The sequence below is a fragment of the Equus caballus genome, chromosome 2 (assembly GCF_041296265.1).
Source record: "Equus caballus isolate H_3958 breed thoroughbred chromosome 2, TB-T2T, whole genome shotgun sequence".
Lineage (NCBI taxonomy): Eukaryota > Metazoa > Chordata > Mammalia > Perissodactyla > Equidae > Equus > Equus caballus.
Window position 1 is genome coordinate 13,485,448 of NC_091685.1, and position 25,266 is coordinate 13,510,713.

Genomic DNA, 25,266 nt, shown 5'->3' on the forward strand with positions numbered 1-25,266 from the left:
ATTGTTACCAATTTCACCTCATTCTGATGGGATGTAGCTCAGGGGGGTCCCTTTTTACCTGGAGGCTCTAATTTAGTGCCCCCTCCCCCCAGCTTGGCCAAAGAGAACTGCTCGGGCTTTAATTTGGACTTCCGGTGGATCACACAGTCCAGGAACAGAAGGCCAGGCAGACGAGCACCCAGTTGGCTGATGGCGGTCTAGTCCCGGGATGAGAGATCCTCAAAGGTTAAACAGAAGCGGGGTGGGAGGGATCACCCGTCCCTTTGTGTCACCAGGTTCTGTTACCAGTTTCACATCACTCAGAGCTCCTCTGAATGTGAGTCAGTCCCACCAGAGTGAGGTGAAATTGGTAACAAAATGATAGTTCAAATTCAGGATTCTGGAAAGATAATCTAACAGCAGTATGCAGGATAGATTTAAGCTATAAGAACTGAAAAGTGCGCAGTGTTGCACTGCTAAATTTACAAGACTGCAAAGGGTAAAGGGATTATGTCTTTTGGAATGCAGAAAGAAGAACTATTTGTGATTATCTATGATTATGTGAAAAAAGGACCTGACTCATTTAAGCATCCATCAAGCACTGATGTTATGCTTTGCTCTGTAGTCATGTCACATAAACAACATTTCGACATTTCAGTTGACCATGGACTGCATGTGTTCCCAGAAGATTAGTACTATATAGCCTAGGTGTTTAGTAGGCTATACCATCTAGATTTGTGTAAGTACACCCTGTAATGTTTGCACAGTGACAAAATCACCTAATGACACATTTCTCAGAATGTATCTCCATTGTTAAGTGACACATGACTGTATTAGAATTGGCAGGTTTAGACATTAAGTTCTTAGAAGCCAGAGTCATATGTTTCCATAGTTACAACTAGAAAATGGAGATTGTCCCCTGCCTTCTCTTTAGCTTCCCTAGGAACTAGCTTATGACTCCATATGATGGACCGTTAGTAAATGCCTTAGTCCCAGTTGTCCCTGCCAAAGAGGGCAGGGTTTGGGCCTGATGGGAGCAAAGAAAATGGACATAGCTAGAGGTAAGGTGATAATGAGCAGGTGGAGGTTCATTTTTCCCTCATAACTGTTGGGCTTGTGGCATTGGGTAAGCACTGGGGCCATTAAGACCAGAGCTCCCAGTTTCCTAAGACTAGTTGCATTTTTGGTTGTTAGCAGGTTTTTCCCTGCCATTCTTCTGGCTTGTAATCTACAGCCCCTTGATTCAGGATCCTTGGTGCATAGTTGTAATAGGGCAACTGGCAGGATAAATGAGCAGTAAAAAATGTTCTTCCCTGAGTTCCTATGACCCTGTGGGCACTGTGCTCCTCCTGGCCTCAGTGAGATGGTGGGTAAAGTCTAATTAGACTCAGATTTTCCAGCACTTTTTGAATATGAGAATACAATACTTCCTACCTTTTTCTGTAACTGAATTTCCAAAACTGGGGGCTAGTTCCTATTGGTCAAACACCAAAGTTATCTCGGAAAAGAACTGTGTGTATGTAGGAGAGCTGGAAATCTCTTGTTTTAAAGTTTTCTTGCTTTAGTACTGGTTATAGGAGAAAAGGACAGTGATGATGGAATGTACGTCCCATCTGTTTCCCCCTTTCTGAGAGAGGATGAAGTGTTTGTTTGACTGCAAAGAGAATGTTCTGTTTTGTTGGGCCTCAGGCATATTTAGTCCCATAAAGTGAGATAGTATAAGACACTTGTTGGAGTAGGAGTCCTGCTAAGCCTCTGGTCAGATACAGAGGCAGTCTCCCCAGCAAGCTTTCAGTCATCAGGCACTACTGGAAACTTTACTCCAATGGGCCCAGATTCTTACTACCCCAGGAGATTTGGAGAAAGCACAACACCTTCTACACATTTCGAATTGGTCCATTACAGACTTGGATAGGCATTATATGTAATGGAAAAGAATGTTGCTGGTAGAAGGAGCATCGTACTGGAAATTCAAGTCCAGAGAATTTGGAATTTAGTCTTGAGATAAACCAGTTATGTGACCTTGAGCAAATCACTTGCTTCTCTAAGCCTCAGTTTCCCCAGCTGAACTTGGCTTAGTTGTTCTTTAAAGACCCCCTCTGCAGCTCTAAAATTCCTGTTTTATTTCTGAAAGACATGTGTTTTTAATAATTCATAAGTAAAAGGTATTTGTGCCAAATATTTAATAAGAAAATCATGTAGCTTTTCTCCAATGTTATGTTGTTTTCTTTCTTTTGAATACTAGTCAAGGTTTTTTACTGGAAGGGTAATGAAAATATGAAAACAAGCTTCTAAAAGATATCTTTTAAAATGGAATAAAATGTTCACACTTTAATCTTGGATAGTTTAGACATTTATATCTGGGAAGACAAGAACTTAAGTCAAAGCCTCAAAGATCATGGCCGGATCTGTATTTCTGGGACTACAGATGATGAGAAATGGGTTTACACTCTTATTTTCCTGATGGTATGAAAAGTCTTGAAATACTATTTATCTAAATTAGTATCATTACTAACCAGCTGTAATTCCTTAAATATTTCTCTAATTTGCAGTTTTTAAGGGGAATGGGTTCAGAGGGACTTGTGGAAGTTGGGATCAAGGTATCTTGTCCAGCGTAGGCACTCAGACTTTTATTCTTACTCTTCTGTACTTTTAAGTCTCACTTCTATAAAGTGATAGGGTTATTGGTAAGAGAACCCCCGTGTCAGTATCCTTAAGCCTTTTCTTTTGGACTGGCTACAGACTTCAGAGAAAAATCTCCCAGTTTTTTTCTAGGTGGATAAAAGCTGTGCTGCCAATTCCTGATCATCTCAGGGCTTCTGCAGTACAAATCAGGCTGCTGCTCAACTTTCCTTATGGCTGATTTAGGATTCAGTTTTCTTAGATAAGGTAAATCTGTTACCACTATCTTTCTGCTTTCCAACTTCCCAAAATTTGTTACTGTCCTCTGTTCTCCTAAGCTTTGTCCTTGGAGGTTATGCCTTTAAAAAAGCCTTTACTGTCACTTTAATGAGCTTTCAAAAGGAATAGGCTTAATGCCTGTGTTTAATCTGCCATCTTTACCTAGAATCCTGTTTCCTTCATTTCAGTCTCATATAATGAGACTGCATCTCTTTCAATCCATTATCCCCCTTTTCTCCCTCTTTCTCTCCTTCCTCTTTCTCTCCTTCATTTCCTTCTTCATCCAGTCTAGACCCTATGGTACACTACTTCAGGCATTTCCTTCCATATCCTCACTCATTTTCCTTCTGTTGTGTCTGCCCTCCTAACCCTCAACTTTGGATTACTCTGACATCTACTTTGTCTACTCCTACCTCTGTTCTGTTAAAGTCTTAAGGAGAAATATTAAGCAGTGTTGTCAGTTAACACCACTATAAATTCGTGGTTCCAATCTTAGATGAGCCCTCAGAACCACTCTGCATTCCTACACCTGTCCTGGACCACCTTTCCACTTCCCTGAGCAGTTATTCTCAACTGTCGCCACTTTCCTGTCTCAGAAAATGGCCCTGTCTCCTCATGTTAGAAAATCCTGGCTAATAGATATTGATTTCCCCAGCATGGTACCCCTACCCATGATTTTATCTTTGCTCAGAACCACCTTCAGTTGCTTTTCTCTAGCCTTAGAGGAAGAAGTTTCCTTCCTCCTAGTTAGGACCAGACTCTTCACTCATGTCTTTGACCTCATTTTCCTCTGCCTTCCCTGGAACCTTGCTCCATTAGTTTTTCTAACACTGCAGAATTTTCAGCTTTGCTTTCAACTGCTTCTTTCCCCTACACCTATAAACACATTGCTTATAGGATAAAGCACAAATTCCTAAGGCCATCAGTCAGCGTCTAACCATGCTTACCCTTCTTGCCTTATGTCTCACCATTCCGCCAGTACAACCCCATTCTCCACACTCCACCATACAGCCATGGAAAGTTGCTTATACTTCTCTGACCATTCCTTTGTACGCCTCTGTTCTTTTGCTTTCACCATTCCTGGGATTCCCTCAGCCAAAGTTACCCATCTTTCCCTAGCTAAATACCTGCTCTTCTTTCAAGACTCAGCTCAAATATCACTTCTCTGTGAAGCTTTTTCTGTCTCTCTTTGCAGTCTGACTGTAGAGACTTCTCGATAACATCTATAGCCCTTTATTGCTCTGGACTATAAGTTACATAAGGATGATTATATTTTGTTTGTCTTTGTAACCCCTAGGATCTAATACATGGCCTAACATTTAGTAGGAGCCCAATAAATTTGTTGGAAGAGAACATTAATGGAGTCAGAGTGTCATCTTGTGTTTGAATGTACTCTGGCATGGAGTTTTTATGGGCAGAGCCAAGTAAGACTTTTTAATCTTGTATATTGGAGAAAGGACTGAAACAGCATCATTCCTACCAGACTCTTTTGGTCAAAGCACTCATAAGCCAGCCCAGGTTGACGGGGTGGGAAAGTAAACTCTACCTCTTGGTATTGGATGGGAGGAGCTACAAAGTCACTTTACAAAAGATGTGAGTACAGGGAAGGGAATAATTGTGGCTGTTTTTGAAAATAATCTACCACAGTCCTAACTACCAAAGGGTTTCAAGTAGAAGAATGACAGGATAAATTGCCTTTTGAAAAGATAACTCTGGATGTAGTATGGTGAATGGATTGGAGTTTGGTAAGAGAGATATAGAGAGAGCAGGTAAAGGAGAGTATTATAGTAATCCAGGTAAGAAATAATGGTAATTTGGACTAGGGTATTGACAGTGGCAATGGAGAAAAGTAGATAAATTAGAGAAGGATTTAGCAGGCAAAATCTGAGGACTTGGTGTATGATTAAACCGTGGGGCTGAGGTGTAGAAAGGTGTCAGGAATGACTCAGATTTCTGGTTTGAGCAACAAGATAGATAATGAGATTGGGAACACTGAGTTTGTGGCACTGAGATCCAGAGTTCAGTTTGGGATATGCTGAATTTGAGGTACTTTTAAAATATCCAGGTAAAGATGTTTTAAAGTAGGAAGTTTTATATATGTACTGGGAGCTCAGAGGATAGGACTATGACTAAGATAAAAATTTTTGATCACTGATGTATAGATGGTGACTGATGATGTGGACATGGATGAAATCACTTAGGGAGAGAGCATAGAATGAGAAGAAAAGAGGGTTAGAAACAGGCTTAGGCCAGCTAGAGGATCATGAGCTTCCAAAGGAAACTTAGAGCAGAGAGAGAAAGAGAAAAGGAAAACCAAGAGAACATAATGTCACAGAAGCCAGAGGGAGGAAGTAGCAGTAGTTTTGAATGTGGCTATGAGGGTAGGTAAGATGATAATTTTTAAATGATCACTGTATTTTACTAAAATGGAAGTCATTAGTGACCTTACTGAAGTGGGTAGAGTGTAAGATGATGAAATGATAATAGCACCTTGGACTGTTCTTTTGAGAAATTTGGCTATGAAGGATAGGAGAGAGATGGGACAGAAAGGTTGGAATTTTAGGCAGGGTTAGGCAGTCCCCAAGGGTCCAGCCTATCTCTCTAAAGCTACTACGTGGAATTAGGTTGAGAGAAGGAACTCATCACATAGCTAGATAATAGCTGCTACCATGAGTGCAGGAAGTGTCACTGTTAGAGGAGGATAACTATCTTATTCAGTAGTTTGCCCCATTCCTGCCCCTATCTTCCCACTCCCTGCTGTGCACCTAAACTTGCCAACTCTCCCGGACCAATCAGGAATGTTCTAAGTACACCCAAACTCATCAGGACCCTCCTGAAGTCTCCTAACATTTGTTTCTGATGACCTTGTATCTCTCATTAGAATGTATGCTCTTTTAGGACATTCAGTAGGTATTATTTAGTGCCTGCCATGTAAGACACTGTCCTGGACACTGTGCTGATACAATGATCAGGTCTTGAAGCCTCCTTCCCTGAAAAAGATGAGCAATATACACAACGTAGAACAGGACATTAGTACTATAAGAGATTTTTCTGATGAAATTCTGTAAGTATTTAGAAAGGAAAATCTCACTAGATTAGGAGAATCAGGGAAAATTTTATGGAGAAAATTACATTTGAGGCTGGAACTTTAAGGATTTATAGATGTTGGAAGTAGTGGGTGCACATGGGTAGAGGCAGGCATTCCAGAAGGAGCCACACGAGCAAAGGCACAGAGAAAAGAAAGCAAAAGTACAAGTTTCTCTGAAGCACAGAGTATAATATGAAAAGCTTTAATATTAGCAAAGGGAAGTCTTTAGAGGTTTACAAACAATAAAGTGATTACTAGATCAGAGCTATGTTTCATTCAGTATTATATACCTAATACACTTAAGTACCTAGCACATATCTGGCACTCAAGAAAAATTTATTTACCTAACTGTTGAACTCCAAAGGGTGGGGAGTGTCTAAGCAGATTGTTTTGTAATGTCTTTTGAGTTTGATGTAACTCTAGCCATGAAAGATCTGGAACCAAGCTTTGAGGAATGAACCCCTCAGTGATCCTTTGCTGGGCCTTTGCCTCTGGCCATCTACACAGCCAGCTTTGAACTGGACCTGAAAATAGGAATAGTGCTTTGTCTTCCCAGGAGAATTGAGGACTGAAAGGTCGACCTGTGAAAGGTCATATCAGCTAGGCCAGTGAGACCAAGTCAAATGCAAATTGAAATATGTCCATTTTTACCCAGTTTCTATGGAAGATGGTAACTCTTTTTTTTTTTACTGAATTCTTCAGACATAGTGGACCAGGCAGCTTGGAAGAATAATTTGGGAGAGACAGCTCTCTTTGCTGGGCTTATCTTTGAGTAGGAGCTCTTTGTCAATGGGGCTGTGCAGGTTGCTGTCTAGAATACCTCTTGGGGAGGGTGAGGGATGTTCCAGGCCTCAGCAGGTTCCAGCTCTCTGGGTTAGGATGGCAGGGAGGGTGAGAGCAGTGTGATCCTGCCTAGGAAGGCTTTGCTGGCTCCTGTATTAATGTTAGGCATGTGGTTCTCATCAGTCTATGTGATGGTTATTTTTATGTGTCAATTTGGTTAGGCTCTAGTACCCAGTTTTTCAAACACTAATCTGTGTGTTACTGTGAAGGTATTTTGTAGATGTGGTTAACATCAACAATCTGTTGATTTTAAGTAAGGGAAATTATCCAGGTTAATCTGAGTGGGTGTCATCCAATTGGTTGGAAGGCCTTTAAACCTAAATCAGAGAACTAATTCCAGGTAACACAGAACCAATTTAGTAAATTCAATAAACCCATCGTTAAGGTTCCATTCTTCCAGGACCGCTTCTGGTAGCAATTTTTATATCAGAGAAGCAGAACCACCGTGAGTGATATAGAATAAAGGATTTATTATGCAATTATGGAAGCTGGTAGAGCAGTGTATGCATGCTGTTGCTTCTGTGTCTAGTGTTGAGCCTGAAATCACTGTCAGACCAACAGTCAGAAAGGAAAGCTGGATTGGACAGGAGCAAGAACAAACACGGACCACAGGACAAACTGGTACCCACATCTGTCTCTTAGCACCTTCAGCTTCATAGTTGTGGGTGATCTGCAGGAGAAGCTGGCATCCTTCACCACAAAGCTACACAGTGCTTGGCTCAGAATTCAAGAGAAGCTGAAGGAGGATATCTGGCAGGCTCTGGAGGAACTGGAGGTCTGGGTACTGTTCTGTGCCTACTAAGTGAGCTAGCATATCAGTGACGTGCACCAGTTACCAAGTACTTGACACCATCCATCGACCTTCAGAGCATAAAAAATGTGGCTGAAGCTTTACTTTTGCCTTTTAAATGTCACTTGTGCAAAATATCTCTTGTGGCCGTTGCTAACCAACTCAGAACCATTCGGAAAAGAGAATTTTGTATAATGTAATTCCAGCTCAGCTAATACATACAAAACCAGCATACCATGTATATGTATTTCCTTAAAACAGTAACTGTCCATGATTTTCCATCACCTAAGATACAAAATACAATATACACTAGTCCCTCAATCTGAAATATCCTTTTCCTGCCTAGCAGGCTAGGCTTTACCTGCCTAGCAGATTTCTCCTCATCTTTCAGAACCACCCTCAAGCTTCATCCACCCCTGTGAAACCTTATCCTAAGCCTGCTCCCTTAGAGAAATCATTGCATCCTTTTCTGTACTAGCTCCCTTCATTACTATGTGTACCACATTATACTATAAAATGTTTTTCAACATGTCATCTTCTCTACTAGATCATGAGCTCCTAAGGGCAACATCTGTTTATTTCAACTTTGTGTCCCTGGTACCAAGCACAGTGCTTGGCCCATGATAATAATAATAATTGTTATCATTTAATGAGTGCCTAATATATGACAAGTACCATACGACACATTTTAAGTAATTTCTGATCATCCTGATAACTGCAACAGGTCAGTAATATGATAGATCTCCCTGTTTGTTGAATTAATGTATTATCTAGGATTAAAAATTGCAATAATTTTCCAACTTTCTCTTAAGGCAGTGGAACTTTTCCTTTAAGTGAAATCTTATATAGAAACCTAAGATATAAAACATAGAACACAGGATTATTCTGGTTCAGGCTTCCCGTAGTAGTTCCTGAAGCACCTCCATGAAGTTCTAGAACTCTTTGAAGCACAATACTCAGTTTTATAACAAGGAAGCTGGCATGAGGAAAGATTGTGCAGTATTTAGCAGCAAGATCAGAACTAGAAACCTGACTCCTAGTCCGGTGCTCTTTTTACTATACCAAGGTGCCTTTCAACTTTGATTTAGCTCACTGTTAAGCCAGCGATACTACAGAATACAAGTGGTCCTTAGTCTTAAGATACTGAATATGCTAGAGACGTGGGAGATGATTCTGTGTTATATACTTCTACCTTTACCTATACACAACCTGAGACCTATTTCCTTTAGAATAAAGACCAAAGTCCTTAACATGGCCTAGAACCTTTCCAACCTCATCTTGTGCCTTTCCCCATCTTGTTTTCTGTTTTATCGGTACTGAGCATCTTTAGCTCCTCGCACTCACCAATCTGCCTCAGGGTCTTGGCATCTACTGTTTTCTCTGCCCAAAGTGCCCATCTCAGTTTCTCCACCCCTTTCTCCTGGCTAACTCTTGCTCTTCCTTCAGGTCTAAGCTTAAACAAAGCTCCCCATCACCTTCTGACCTGGGCCAGGTCCCCCATTATGTGCTTCTATAGCTTTCTGTGCTTGCCTTTTACAGCTGTTACATACTTGGGATAATTTATTTTTCATTCAACTGTAAGCTTCATGCAGGGGTCATGTCCATTTTGTTCACTCCTGTATCCCAAGTGCCTGAGATATAGTAGTTATTCAATGAATGTAAGCTAGGGGCAGTCTCCTAGAGGAGTGAAGTGATTTGTTTTTGACATGGACTAAGACAATTTCCTTTGTTTTCCGTCAGTACGATGGGGAGCAGCACTTAGAACTCTGAAGAACTCTTCCAGCTCTGGCAGTCTCTGCTGCGCTGAGTCCCGGGCTTTCACTTCAACACACCTGCTTTTCTTAGAGAGGCCTGAGCACCAATTGTGCCATAGGCGACTCAGCTGCACAGGCAGACCTTTAGTTTGGTGACTCCATATGCACTCCTAATGGGCAGCAGTCTCTCGTTCCTGCCACGTACAGTGCCAAGATCCGGCATTTGGGGTGGTATGGTAGGTGCCTTCCTATAAAACAGCTACCAAGTAGTTATGCAACAAGTGTTTGCCCCAAAATCTATCTCATTACAATTATAGAAAGCTAGTAAGTAGCCATGCTCCATAAGTCATTCTCTTTCTTCTTCTTTTGAGCAAACTTGGTTATTTCAAGCATACCTTGGCCTCTAGTTTCTTTTAAATTGTGATGATTAGGCAGTAGGGAATTAGCTCTGACTCTTCTAGTGAGAGAGAAGATGCTTCTTTACTGGAACATGTTTAAGATTGCCAAATAAAATAGAGGGTGATTATCTGATGGTCTCAAATAGAGAGAGAGGGTGTTTATGTTGTTGCATCAAACACTTTAAGATGGCTAAGTTATCATAGGAGGCTTTTACCCTCGTTGGAATTGTTGCTCCTGGTTCTTAAGAATCATTGTTTCAAGCTCCAGTTCCCCGGCATCTGAATTCAGGAGCCATGCATGACATTTCCTTCACCTGTTAGCATTCATATTTATGCAAAGAAAGACATATGTTAAAGTTTGTTTTGTATTTGGCGTTCTTGGTCAACTGAGTTTTCTTCGTTCTGTTCCCATTCCTTACTATTCTCCTGTCTCCAAGTTTTGGACTCAGTTTGGTTTTGAAGAAGTCATTCTGTGCAGTCATATAAACTGTTAGGACATACTCAGTTTAGGTTAGTAGAGGCCTTCTTTCCTTCTTCGCTAGGTCGCTGTGGACTGTCTCAGCATACACACCAGTTCTTCCACTACGCTAGAAATTCTTCAGGTCCCATTTACAACAGTGCTGCTTGTCTAATAGTCTGCCTGCGTGGGATGTCTGGATGAATTTGTTTTTAAACATGCAGCTACCATAAACTGCTTCTTTAGCTATCAGCCTTTTTCTACTCGCTCTTCTAGGAAGTGAGCATTGCACTATGAGCATGTCAGGGAATAGAGCTCCAGCTGGCCTTTGTTATAACTTATGCAGTGAGCAGAATAAAAGCAACTCAGTTCTTCCTGCACACATGATGATTCTGGGGAGGGACCTTTGCCCCCATTCTGTAGAAATGAGGATCTGAATCCCTTGAGAGCTTTTGGGGGAGAATTACAGATCTTGTTATTAACTAAGGGGCTCAGACCTTTTTTAGAGTCATTAAGAGCTTTGAACATTTAAAATCTTAAGATCATTTTACGAGGGAGCAAATGGTGCAATTTTAACCACAGTAATTACTTCTTTTTTTAAGTATTTATTTTGTCTTTCATGGACCTATTTCCTTCTTTCCGGGCTGCCCTTCTGGCCTGCTTTTTTATTCCCTAACTCTATAGTTTTACAAATTTTTTGTTTTGTACAGTATTGCTAGTACACATAGCTCTATGTTCAGTTTTCTTTGAATTAAAGCAAGCTCAGAAAAATCTTGACTCTGCAGTCCTGCATTATTCTGAACACCAGTGTCTGTGTGGTAGTCTTTCCTACAACTTCCTTCCAGATCTTAAAGCTTTGTCTCTGACACACGGTATTTCAAGTTGTTAATATTGGGAGAAAATTTGAGTAAGTAAATACTGAAACACATGTAAAGCTTGATCCTTGAACTCCTCGACACTTAAAAGTAATCTGCCCGTTTACATATGGTGACAGATAAAAACTAGACTATTGGTGGTGAACACAATGTAGTCTATACAGAAACGGATATATAATAATGTCCACCTGAAATTTATACAATGCTATAAAACAGGTGACTCACTCTCTCTAATAATAATGGCTTGGCAGGGGAATAAGGGAGGGGGACTTTTATATGGATTGGGTATTAGATGACATGAAGTCATTGATAATTTTATTAGGTGTAGTAATAACAGTGATTATATTTTGAAGTCCTTTTCAGTTAGAAATGAATACTACATATACTGGAGTATATACAGGTAAAATGACTTTATGTCTGGAATTTGCTTTAAAATACTCTATTAAGGGGCTAGCCTGGTGGCATAGTGGTTAAGTTCACGCACTCTGCTTCAGTGGGCCACGGTTTGCAGGTTCATATCCTAGGCATGGACTTACACACCACTCATCAAGCCATGCTGTGGTGGCGTCCCACATACAAAATAGAGGAAGATTGGCAACAGATTTTTAGCTCAGGACCAATCTTCCTCACCAAAAAAAAGTACTGTATTAGTTTGCTAAGGTTGCCATAACAAAGTACCACAAACTGAGTAGCTTAGAACAACAGAAGTTTATTGTCTTACTGTTCTGGAGGCTAGATGTCTGAAATCAAGTTGTTGGCAAGGTTGATTCCTTCTGGCAGCTGTGAGGGAGAACCTGTCCCATACCTCTCTCCTAGCTTCTGGTAGCCTCAGATATTCTTAACTTGTAGATGACATTCTCCCCATGTCTTCACATTGTCTTCCTTCTATTCATGTCAGTCTCTGTATCCAAATTTCCATTTTTATAACGACACCAATCATTTTGGATTACGGCCCCCCTAATGACCTTATCTTAATTTGATCATCTGCAAACACTGTATTTCCAAGTAAGGTTGCATTCACAGGTACTAGGGGTTAGGACTTCAACATCTTTTGGGGGGACATAATTCAACTCATAATAAATACTACAGCAGGGCCGGCCCGGTGGCGCAGCACTTAAGTTCACGAGTTCCACTTCTCAGCAGCCTGGGGTTTGCCAGTTCGGATCCCGGGTGCGGACATGGCACCACTTGGCAAAAGCCATGCTGTGGTAGGCATCCCACATACAAAGTAGATGAAGATGGGCATGGATGTTAGCTCAGGGCCAGTCTTCCTCAGCAAAAAGAGGAGGATTGGCAGTAGTTAGCTCAGGGCTAATCTTCCTCAAAAAAAAAAAAACTACAGCAAAACATTTAAAAAGATTAGAAAATGTTGATAATTGTTGAAACTGTAAGATGGTTACATGGGAATGTTTTTCTCTTATTTTGTATATGTTTGAAATTTTCCATAATAAAAAAAATTTTTAAGAAATGTGCTTGAGGGGCCAGCCCCATGGCTGAGTGGTTAATTCATGTGCTCCACTTCGGCGGCCCAGGGTTTTGCTGGTTCAGATCCTGGGTGCGAACCTGGCACCGCTCATCAGGCCACGCTGAGGCGGCATCCCACATGCCACAACTAAAATATACAACTATGTACTGGGGGGATTTGGGGAGAAAAAGCAGAAAAAAAGAAAAAGAAACGTGTGAATGCAGAACAACTTGAATTGATATTTGTATGCTTATGTTCATAGCAGTGTTATTCACAATAGCCAAAAGGTGGAAGCAACCCAAGTGTCCAGAGGCAGATGAATAGGTAAACAAAATATAGTATATACATACAATGGAATATTATTTAGCCTTGAAAAGGAAGGAAATTTGGGGGCCAGCCCTATGGCCAAGTAGTTAAATTTCTACACACTCCGCTTTGGTGGTCCAGGTTTATGGGTTTCGATTCCACACACAGACCTACTCCATTCATCAGCCATGTTGTGGAGGCATCCCACATACAGAATAAAGAAAGAATGGTGCAGATGTTAGCTCAGGGCTAATCTTCCTCAAGCCAAAAAAAAAGAGGAGGATTGGCAACGGATGTTAGCTCGAGGCAAATCTTCCTCACCAAAAAAAAAAGGAAGGAAATTTTGACACATGCTACAACATGGATGACCATTAAAGACATTATGCTAAGTGAAACAAACCAATGAAAAAGGGACAAATATTATATGATTCCTCTTATATGAGGTTCCTAGTGTAGTCAGATTCATAAAGAGATAAAATAGAACGGTGGTTGCAAGGGGCTGGAGGGGAGAGGAAGTGGAGAATAAGTGTTGAATGGGTACAGAGTTTCAATTGAGGAAAATGAAAAAGTTCTGGAGATAGATATTGATGATGGTTGCACTACAATGTGAGTGTACTTAATGCCACAGAACTATACACTTGAAAATGGTTAAAATAGTTTTATGTTATGTATATTTTACTACAATTTTTTTAAAAAAAGAAAGGGATATGAGCAAGACATTCTCTTTGAAGATCTTTAAAAGGAAATTGCTTCCCTTGATAGACTATTAGCTACTGTTTATACTAACACTACCAATCGTAATAACTGCCCTCAACAACCATAAAAATGACATATATATTGTGGCAAAGAGCAGATCTGTCTTATTCATCTGTTTATCTGGCACAACACCTGTTACCATTACTAGGCTGTTAGTAAAGGTTGTTGAATGCATGTTTGCATTCCTAAATGTTTGAATGCTTGTGGTAGATTCCTAAGTCTAATGACTCCCAGAAAGCATTTTTTCAGAAGGAATTTTCTCTTTCTCATTAGATTGCATTATGTGCATCTGGAAAAGAACAGTTGAGAATAAAATCACAAGTACTTCATCTATACCATCTTTTCCGTTGCTATTCTAGGAGACATCTCTTTAAGTATGATTTAAAATGGTTGGCAGGGGGCCGGCCCCGTGGCCGAGTGGTTAAGTTCCCACGCTCCGCTTCGGCGGCCCGGGATTTTGCCGGCTCAGATCCTGGGTGCGGACATGGCACTGCTGATCAGACCATGTTGAGGTGGTGTCCCACATGCCACAACTAGAAGGACCCACAACTAAAATATACAACTATTTACTGGGGGGATTGGGGGAGAAAAAGCAAAAAAACAAAAAAAGATTGGCAACACTTGTTAGCTCAGGTGTCAATCTTAAAAAATAAATAAACGAATAAATAAATAAAGTGGTTGGCAAAGGAAGAATTCCTGGGGAGGGAGACTCACACTGATCCTGGAAATGAATGCCCAGGATATGGCGAAGCAGGGTGAAAGAGCAGACAGAAGACCTAGAAGCCAAAATGAGAGGGGTGGAGGAAGGAGGGAAATACGATAGTTGCCTCTCTAGAGCAAAGTGGGACTCTGAGGCCAATGCCCTCTGCCCCTCCTTCACTTCACCCACAGCCAGACTGCAGGGCTGTCAGAAGCCAAAGGAACCTTGGCAGTCAGATATTCCAGAGAAGAGGTAAATTAAAGAATTTGGAGAGAACTTTGGATAAGATGAAATTGACAACAGAAATTCTGAACTCACAGGCTCAAGACTTTCTTGAAGATGCTTTAAAAGCCATTGATCTTTGTGGTTAAACAGTAAATGCTTAATCCTTGCATCTTTCCCAGTATGTATTTCATGTATACATTCCTTGTTTTTTCTAAAATAATATTATTAATAATTGTTAAGGGGCCGTCCCCATGACCAAGTGGTTGGTTTCGCTTGCTCCGCTCTGGCGGCCCAGGGTTTCACCGGTTCAGATCCGGGGCGCGGACATGGCACCGCTCATCAAGCCATGCTGAGGCAGCGTTCCACATGCCACAACTAGAAGGACTCACAACTGAAAATATACAACTGTGCACCGGGGGCACTTTGGGGAGAAAAAGGAAAAATAAAATCTTTAAAAAATAATGATAATTGTTAAAATTATTTCACCTGTTAGTTTTATTCCTTGCTTTAAAAACTGGTATTCCTGTTTTTAAGATCATAAAAATACGCTATATTTCCCTCAAAATTTTAAACATTACAAATTCAAATTCTAAAATCTATGACTTACTCTTTTGAAAATAGGTCTACAAAAATACCCTGAAGATATTCTTTACGTTCCTGATGGCTTATCTTCTCCTAGGTTTCCTAGGCTTTTTTATCTTTGTCCATTATCTGTTCTGCTTTTCTAAGATCTTTTCTTTTCTTCTCCACTCACTTTTTCTCTTTTTTAATAGCTCTTTTTAAAAGCATTTTTAAAATTATGCTTATGTTAGATGAAAGAATAAAAAACCTGTGGGAATTTTTCAAAGATTTATACACTTTGAAGATTAAACTTTTTATACCATTTCTCTGAGCTTTTATTTTTATTTTATCATTGAAAAGACTCCCACAGGTTTTTCATGTATATTATTTTTTATTGCATGGACTTTTTTATGATTGGAAAGTTGTTTTAAATTATCTTTTAAAACATAAAATTTAACTATTTCTTATTGATAATTACAGTTATTTTTTATTAATGTCTTATTAATTTCCATTTACCGATTCCTTCCTCTATTTTATACAAATCCAAAACATCTTCCTGGCCCAAGCAATCAGCCAGTTACTCAGATTTTACTGGTGCCTCTTTGAAATTTTTGGTTTTGTTTGTTTGTTTTCTTTTAAAACATCCTTATTTCTAATATCATTTACAAACAATAAAATGAAATAAGGAAACCACCTTTTTGACAAGTTAAATGCCATTAGTCTCCCAGTCCCAAGATTTATATTCACTACAAATTTAATCTGAAAGAAAAAAAATCTCTGAATTACTCATCTGTGTCCCTTTCTTGTGTTCCAGATTTGTAACTAAATCTGTAGTCTTGAGTATACCAGCAAAATTTTTGGAACATTTTTTCTTACAATGATTTTTGTTTTACCTACTTTATGGGATGAGAGTAAAAAGCTGAAGAAACATTTATAAACTATAAAATGCTAAATGAACCTTAATGACTTGTATGCTAGGGATTGATAACAGTTTAGAAAATGATTATTCAAACATTTAAATTATTCCTTTCCTGATTGTGTAATACAAGTTGACCTCAGCTATAAAAATGAGAGTAATGTATCTACCTCATGAGGTATTTGTGAGGATTAAATAATATAGATAGAGTGTGTAGAATGATTCAAGGAGTTTGTAAACCAAGAGACTGAACAAGAGAGTGCAGCTTTCCAAATTGGTTAGATCAAGGGAGAGAATTATCAGGATGTGGACTTTGAAAGAAACCCAGGCACCACACAGTAACCACATTCACATTTGGAAAATTCTATTTCCTGAGGAATTTCTTAGAACTCAAGAATCTCAGGGGCCTGCCGGTGGCCAAGTGGTTGCACTCCGCTTCGGTGGCTCAGGCTTTTGCTGGTTTGGATCCTGGGCACAGACGTAGCACTGCTCATGGGGTCATGCTGGTGGGGTGTCCCACGTGGCAGAACCAGGAGGACCTGCAGCTGGAATGTGCAACTATGTACTGAGGAGCTTTGGGGAGAAGAAGAAGGGAAAAAAACAGAATCTCAGGAAGTTAGGATTGGGAAGTACCTTCTACTTTTTTCTTCATCCTCATTGTATACATTAATTGGCATGTCTGTGTGTGTGTGTGTGTGTGTGTGTTATGGGTGTGGGATCCCGTCTGACTCCTCTGTTGTTCTTTTGGAAGCATTTTGTTCTCCTTCTCCCAAAAGAGTGGAAGCCCAGGGTGGTTCACCGTAAGTTATTTGATAAATTATTTTTAGGATATCTAGGTGCCATGAGAATAATTTTTCTTAAAACTATGAGCCAGTCAAAGCAAAGTAACACAGAGTAAAAGAAAGATGGTAACCGGGAAGTTATCATTGGAATCTCCATTTTTCCACTCTACTCTTCCCCTCCCCTCCTCTCCCTCAGCTGTCTGTTTTTATTAAATAAAATGACCTTGGACATAAATTATATGTGTTGTATTTCTTAAGACCGAAACCAAAGATGGCATACTAAAATAGATAGCAACTAGGCAAATGCCTTAATTTGACCTAATTTGTTCCTTTGTTTGTTTGTTCAATAACTATTTATTAAACATTTTACTCTGTGTGAGGTACAATGCTAAGTGGTAAGGCTATGAAGATAAATCTCTGCCCTCAGGGAACTTTTAGTCTAGTGGGAGAGAGACAAGTAAATAGGCTGTTAACCTCCCATATGATAAGTTAGCTGGTAGAGGTGGGTACCAAGTGTTGTGGGAGCACAGACTTGGGTTGTCAGTGAAGGTTTCCTAGAGAAAGTGTATCTGGGGAAAGTCCTGATGAATAAATAAGAGTAGGGAGTTAGAGAGTATTTGTAGAATTTTACTTCATCATCTTTGAAAATGGAGTAATACAGTAGTCCCCCCTTGTCTGTGAGTGCCTAAAACCCCGGACAGTACTGAACCCTATGTATACTATGTTTTTTCCTATTCATACTTACCTATGATAAAGTTTAATTTATAAATTAGGCACAGTAAGAGATTAACAACAATAACTAACAATAAAACAAGATAATTATAACAATATACTATAATAAAAGCTACTGTAGATCTTAGCAACCTCAGCATACAATTTTTTCTTTCCTTATTAAGTCTAGAATTTTCACCTTTTCACTTAAAAGAAGCACTTTTCGGCTTCTCTTTGGCATATCCAAATTGCCAGCATCAGTAGTCTTGTGCTTCGGGGCTATTATTAAGTAAAATAATGATTACTTGAACACAAGCACTGCAGTACCACGACAGCCAATCTGATAACCTGGACACCTCCTAAGTGACTAATGGGCGGGTAGAGTGTACAGCATGGGATATGCTGGACAAAGGGATGATTCACGTTTCAGGGGAGACGGAGCAGGGTGGCATGAGATTTCATCACTGCTCAGAACAGTGCGCAATTTAAAACTTATGAGTTGTTTATTTCTGGAATTTTCCATTGAATGTTTTCAGATCTCAGTTGATCACAGGTAACTGAAACCACAGAAAGTGAAATGGCAGATAAGGGGGACTACTATACAGGCCAAATCCTGGAGGAAAGCATGGCTAAAGTGTAGCCTGCCGGAAGTGGGGCAGTTGGAGCAGAAGCAAGAAAATGTTAGTTACAAGAATTGTGGGTAGGAATTTGTGATAGAATAGAAGAAAGTGGCTTATCAGTGATTTGATGGCTCACCAGTTTTGGTGTAATGTCTTTGGAAGCCTAAAAGCCTCATAAATTGTGCGATAGGGTTTCTCTAGGAGAAGCCCTTTTATGTGGTAGGATCAGAGCTGGTATCCACCATAGTGGTCTCCCCTGAGTGGGGTGGAGGCAGCATGGCTCTGACCCTCATAAACTTTCTAATGCCTACTACCTAATAACAGGATAGAACCCATTTTACCCTATTGTGAGCCCCTTCTCTCTTATTCTTTTTGCAGGCACCCCAGAATACGTTTCCACACAGGCCTTGTGGACGCCCATCTTTATTGCTTGAAAAAATACGTTGTGGACTTCCTAATGGAAAATGAGTAAGTAAGAGGGAGGCAGAGTCAAAGCCACAGTGCTTAAACAAGCTACCTTGTGACTTAGTTAACAATTTTAAACCTTGATAATGTTAGATCCCAATTTATGTAAACAATGCAGTTGATTCTCACCTTTGTTTTAGGAATGGAATTATGTTCTCTTCATACTGTTATTTTGTCTGCACCAGAGTCCCCTGCTTGTATTTTGGAGGCCTGTGTTATGATAAAACAGCAAAATATTTTTGTAAAACTAATAGTAATGCCTCTTTCTACACGGTTCCAGCCTCTTCTTACTTCCTTCTGCAAGGATGAGCTCCCCAGCTCCAGTGCTGTTTGTCTCTAAGCAGGTGTCATGCCCCTAGGCAATTATCCTATAGATGAGCTCTCTTAGCAAAGGGACAGAGACCTAACCAAGGGGAGGGGGGAAAAAAAGAGCAAGTTTCCCTCCAATTTTGGAAACGATGTCCACCTCACTGAGTGAACCTTCATGAACGCAAAGAAACAAAATTTGGTACTTTTTCTGATTTTGCTTTGAGAACAGAACTGTGGATCTTAAATACTTTCCAGAGACTGTCTGACAGATCACAGGACTTTGGTTTCCAGGGAGAAAACCTCCTTTTATGGTTAATCTCAAGGATTTTTGAGAGGAACAGCTAGGAAAAGATTTAATACCTGCGTAGTAAAGAAGAGGAGCAGCTCTTCTCCCTTGATGGCTGCTGGATAAGTTTCTGCCTTGAGTAGCACTGGTGGACTGGAAAGCAAGCAGGCTGTTACCGCAGCAAGTTCCCTCAGACCAGCTGAGGAAGGGAGTCTGAGAACCTGAGTTTAAGTGCTAGCTCTACCCTTGGCTGATGGACTTGGATATATACAGAAATATTAAAGGGACTGGAAAGCAAGCAGGCTGTTACCACAGCAAGTTCCCTCAGACCAGCTAAGGAAGGGAGTCTGAGAACCTGAGTTTAAGTGCTAGCTCTACCCTTGGCTGATGGACTTGGATATATACAGAAATATTAAAGGGAATGGAAATTTTTCCTCTCTGCCTAGTATTGTATTTCTTGCAGCATCCCTTTTATTTCTTTTTCTTGCCTAATTGCTCTGGCTAGGATTTCCAATACTATGTTGAACAAGAATGGTAAGAATGGGCATACTTGTCTTCTTCCTGTTCTCAAGAGGAATGGCTTTCAATTTTTCACTGTTGAATATGATGTTAGCTGTGGGTTTGTCATATATAGGTTTTATTATGTTGGGGTATTTTCCTTGTATACCCATTTTATTGAGAGTTTTTTTCATAAATGGATGCTGAATCTTGTCAAATGCTTTCTCTGCATCTGTTGAGATGATCATGTGATTTTTATTCTTCATTTTGTTAATGTGGTGTATCACATTCATTGGTTGATTTTCAGATGTTGAACCATCCTTGCATCCCTGGAATAAATCCCACTTGGTCATGGTGTATGATCCTTTTAATGTATTGTTGTAGTCAATTTGCTAATATTTTGTTGAGGATTTTTACATCTATATTCATCAGTAATATTGGCCTATAATTTTTATTTGTCATTCTTGTCTGATTTTGGTATCAGGGTAGTGTTGGCCTCATAAAATGAGTTAGGAAGTGTTTGAGAAGGATAGGTTTTAGATCTTTGTTTTTCTTTGTTTTTTTTTGTGGGGTTTTTGATTACTCTTTCCATCTCCTTGCAAGTGATTGGTCTATTCAGATTGTCTCTTTCTTCTTGATTCAGTTTTGGAAGGCTGTATAATTTCAGAATTTACCCATTTATTCTAGGTTATCCAGTTTGTTGGCATATAGCTTTTCACGGTATTCTCTTATAATCCTTTGTATTTCTGTGGTATTGATTGTAATTTCTCCTTTTTCACTTCTGATTTTATTTGTTTGATGCCTCTCTTTTTTTCTTAGTAGGTCTAGCTAAAAGTTTGTCAATCTTGTTTATCTTTTCAAAGAACCAGCTTTTAGTTTCATTAATCCTTTTTGTTGTCTTTTTGGTCTCTATTTCATTTATTTCTACTCTGATTTTTATTATTTCCTTCCTTCTACTGATTTGGGGCATCGTTTGTTCTTCTGTTTCTAGTCTTTTTATCTTTTTAACAAATGCCTCAATACCATTATTATACCTAAAAAAAAACTAGCAATGCTCCCTTAATCATATCAAATAAGATTATAGCTTTTAGTGTTTGCGTGTCCAAGCAGTTTTGCACCAAAGCTAACCTCAGCCTGGCACTGTAGCTCATTTGGCCACCACCAGTTAGCTGTTCCCACACTTGACAAGTGTAGAGCAGTGGTATATGCCTTGAGAACAAGCCTGAATTTGTGGCCAGAAGCTCTACCAAATGGGACTTTCCAGGAGCCTGCTGCAATAGAGAATGATAGAGAGCCTCAGCTCAAACTACCTCCCCATCTCAAGATCTTTTAAAGAGACTCTTATCTCTTTCTTCTCTTCTGTCTACCCTTCACCTCTCAGAATTGTTGGGACTAATGGCATTATATTGAAAATTCATAAATTTCAATATATTAGGAAAAGTATAAAGGCACAGCAAGACAAATTAGAATGGTACTCAAAGGAGATTCTTAGTCCTGGCTGGAATAGTGGAGGTCTTATCTCAAAGTTGTGGGAGATAGGATTGAATAGTTTGGTGGGAGCAGCATGTAGAAGGCCTTGAAAGCTGAGCAGGGAGTTACAGATCTTTAAACAGAATAATTCTATATGGAATGAGCAATGATGCAGCCTGGCAGGGGAACATAGACCGTTCTGCATGGGAAAGAGACTCCTTCAAAGTAACTAGAAGGTATTTTTAATAATTTGGTTATGAAATGATGACTTCTTCAGAGATGGAAAGGAAAAGTAAACCTAAGAGAGACAGCTTCAAGAAAGAACTGCTTTAGCAATCCTTTGTAATCGTCCACCTATGAAAATTAACATATTCTGCCCTCTTTTTTTAGTTGTTCACATGTTACTGTCTTCCACCCAATTTCTTTGAGATTAGATACCTGCATGGATTGATAAGGCATTCAATACATGCTTGGTGAATGGGAGAAAAGGAGATATAGTAACGGTTCAGATAGCAGAAGTAATTTGGTGCATCCATAGTAAAAGAAGAGATGAGGATTTCTGCAGTTGACTAAGTGGAAGAGCAATAGCGAAAGCTGTGGAGAGAAGAATATCTGCACTCTCTTTGACAAGAGAAGTTTAGTAATGAGCTATGTGACCTTGGATAGGTGTCTACCTTCCTGTACCCTAGTTTCCTCATCTGAATGTTGGGATAATAATAGTACCTGACCCATATGGTTGTTGTGAAAAATGCTTAGTAAGGAGCTTAGAGCAGTAGTGGGTGCACAGTAAGAACTCAGATTAACGTTTAACTCATCATTCTACTGTGTGTCAGGCACTGTATTGCCAGGTGGTAAAGATAAAAAGGTGGAGTTTCTGTCTTCAAGTTGCCCAAAATTTAGGGAGAGAGGAACAGGTTAAACAAATTATTACAATAAAATGTGAGGAATAGTATTAGAATATAATAGAGGAGTATAATAGAAGCACAAGGGAATTTGGGGCGGTGATAGAAATGCTCTGTATCTTGATTTGGGATAGTGATTACAGTAGTATACATTTGACAAAACTCATCGAACAGTAATTTAAAATAGGTGCATTTTATTATATGTAAGTTACATTTCAAAAATTTGATTTTAAAAGTTTAAAAGAATGAATTGGACTTAGCACAATTTTTTTAAAACTCAAAGGAACAGATGTTTTATAAATACCCAATATATTCTGATTGCTGTGTTGGGGACTGAAGATTCCAAGATGAATGCAAAGTCTTATATGCCATTGTCCCCTGTAACCTTGAGAAAATTATGAGACAAGAGAAAAAAAATGAGTTGGAGATCCCCCGTCTTAATAAATGGGGAGCGGGAACTTGAGGCAGCCAAAATGTTGTGACAACTATGCCTTAGAAAGATGCTCCAGCAACAGTGGGTGGGAGGGAGGGATTGAAGGGTTATTGGGCTGAACTAACATCAATGGTTCAGATTAACTTTAGTGGCAAAACCCATCACTGGGGCTGGCTCCATGGCTGAGTGCTTGGGTTCGCGCGCTCTGCTTCAGCGGCCCAGGGTTTCGCCGGTTTGAATCTTGGATGCAGACATGGCGCCATTCATCAGGCCATGGTGAGGCAGCATCCCACATGCCACAACTAGAAGGACCCACAACTGAAAATACACAACTATGTACTGGGGGGCTTTGGGGAGAAAAAGGAAAAATAAAATCTATAAAAAAAAAAAATAGCCATCACTGAAACTGAGCAGAATTCGTAACCTAAAGTACTTACTTGCTGTTTCAATATTGGTTTTTAGCTAACCTTCAGATCATCTCTCCACTGGTTTAATATAGCATCTACCTTGCTAGTTCTTTGCCTCCAAGCTCTACCCTTCAAATCTGTCCTCCAGAACTACCAAAGGTCTTTCTACGTTGCAAACCTGACCATGTCGTTACCTATTTGACCGGCTTTGCCAGGTCCCAAGCATTTTACCAGTTGAAGTACTAATGCCCCACAAAGTAAAGTCAGGAATTTGGGATAAGCAACCTGCTATAAGATCAGAGTCAGGGTGATAATTAAAGCCACATGTAAGATGAAGTTATAGACTAGCTGCAAAGCAGAGTAGAGATAAGAAGCAAATATGAGGGACCATGTAGTGCCATAAGAGAGAGGCAGAAACCCTGGTTCCTTACTGTTCAGTTCAAGCATCCATATGACTTGGCAGTACTTGGTTTCCTGTCCTTGGGTGTCCTAGAGATTGCATGATGTATACTTTACTTAAATAACAGAACAAAATTAAGCCAAGAACATGTGGCCTATACACCTTCTAAACAGGGCCGTAATGTGGTGGCTGCATACTGACATCTAAAGATGCAGGTGCTGCCAAGATTAAACCAGGATCATCTCCTTTGAACTTTTTAGTTACATTCGTTTTGGTCTCTGGGTCTTCTGGAAATCACTGGCTGCTAGGTAAGGAACGAAGTTCCAGCAGCACATTGTATTGACTTAAAGTTAACTTAAAGATGAGTCCCCCAGTGGAGCTTTCCTATGCCATCAGAGGCCAGACTATGGTAAGAAAAATAACCTTTTTAAAGAAGACTTAAAGACTGGCATAATAGTTATAATTAAAGCACTCCTAGGAAGAAGCATTGTACGGAACTAAAAAATCTCAAACCAGAAGAAAAGATGTGTCTGGTTTGGTGAGGATTTAAAAATAATTTCCCCATAAGTATAATGCTTCATTACTGTCCTTTCCATCTTTCTTCCTTCTCTGACAATTCCTAAATATCCATTAAAACTTACCTGGATATTACTCCTATGGGAAGCTTTCTCTCAGTTTTTTTCCCTTCACTTCCCCTTAGATTGGGTACCCTTGCTCTGTGCTTCCATAATATTTTGTGCTTTTCTCCATCAGGTATAATTAATCATTCTCTCTTCTGATCTTGTATAATCTTCAATTATTACATGCATCCTATTAAATTGTATTTGCATGTCTGTCTTTTCTACTTTTTTTAACTCCTTGAGAATGAAAATCTGTCTGATTCATCTTGCAAAACACAGTAGATGCTCAGTAAATATAAAGGCAACCAAACTGTCAACTTCATATGAGGTCATGGATTTACCTGTTTTGTTTCACTGTTATATATCCACTGTCTAGAACATGCCTGGCACATTTTGGGTGCTTAGTGAGTAAATTTGAATGAACAAAATATTTGTTGAATTGACCTAAGCCTGAGCAGTCTCTCCAGGCTGTAGGATCAGAACATGTTTTTATTTCTCAAGCGATATGCACCAACATTGAAAATTTATTCTTATAGAAGCTTTCAGTATTTTGCTAAGAAGGAAAAAAGGATATCGCAGAATACGGTATACCAAATATGTAGCTCTAAACTCAATACTTTTTAATCTAAAATAATTCCCTGTTTACTATTCCCAATTATATCTATTTTCTTTGAAGGCAAAAAAAAAAAAAAAGCCTGAAAACAAAGCATAGAGTTAACTCAGCAATCACCTTTTCTTCCCAGTTACAGCTCTGCTGAGAGAAGAGGCAAGAAAACCCAAGCCTTTAGTATTCTGCTCAACAGACTTGAATTCCAAGCCCTATAAAAGTAGGTTTTCTCTTCTACTTCTTTCCTAGCTAATATTTTGAAGGACTGACTTGAAATGGAAGACATTTAGAGGATTTTAATTCTCTTTTGATTTGCTCACAAAGACAAAAAAGCCAGAATGCAAGAGTAGCCAAATTTTTCCATTTCCCATAGACATCATTTTTAGACTTTCTCTAGAAGCTTGTAGGCACAAGGAGGGCCTGATCTCAGATCAAGGCAAAATGTTAAAAATACCAGATTTTGGGGCCAGCCCGGTGGCGCAGCAGTTTAAGTGTGCACATTCCCCTTCTTGGTGGCCCAGGTTTCTCCGGTTCAGATCCCGGATGCAGACATGGCACCGCTTGGCAAAAAGCCATGCTGTGGTAGGCGTCCCACGTATAAAGTAGAGGAAGATGGGTATGGATGTTAGCTCAGGACCAGTCTTCCTCAGCAAAAAGAGGAGGATTGGCAGTAGTTAGCTCAGGGCTAATCTTCCTCAAAATAAATAAATAAAATTTAAAAAAATTTAAAAATGCCAGATTT

At 39.6% G+C, this 25,266-nt stretch overlaps 1 protein-coding gene across 2 annotated transcripts in view; it reads left to right on the plus strand.

The window, feature by feature from the left end:
- EIF2B3 (eukaryotic translation initiation factor 2B subunit gamma) overlaps positions 1-25,266 on the plus strand; it is a 128,492-nt gene that overhangs the window by 69,404 nt on the left and 33,822 nt on the right. For both annotated transcript variants that reach the window (XM_005607107.4, XM_070260079.1), the window contains exon 6: positions 18,506-18,595. In XM_005607107.4, the coding sequence (XP_005607164.1) occupies positions 18,506-18,595 (90 nt within the window). The remainder of the gene's footprint in view (positions 1-18,505; positions 18,596-25,266) is intronic.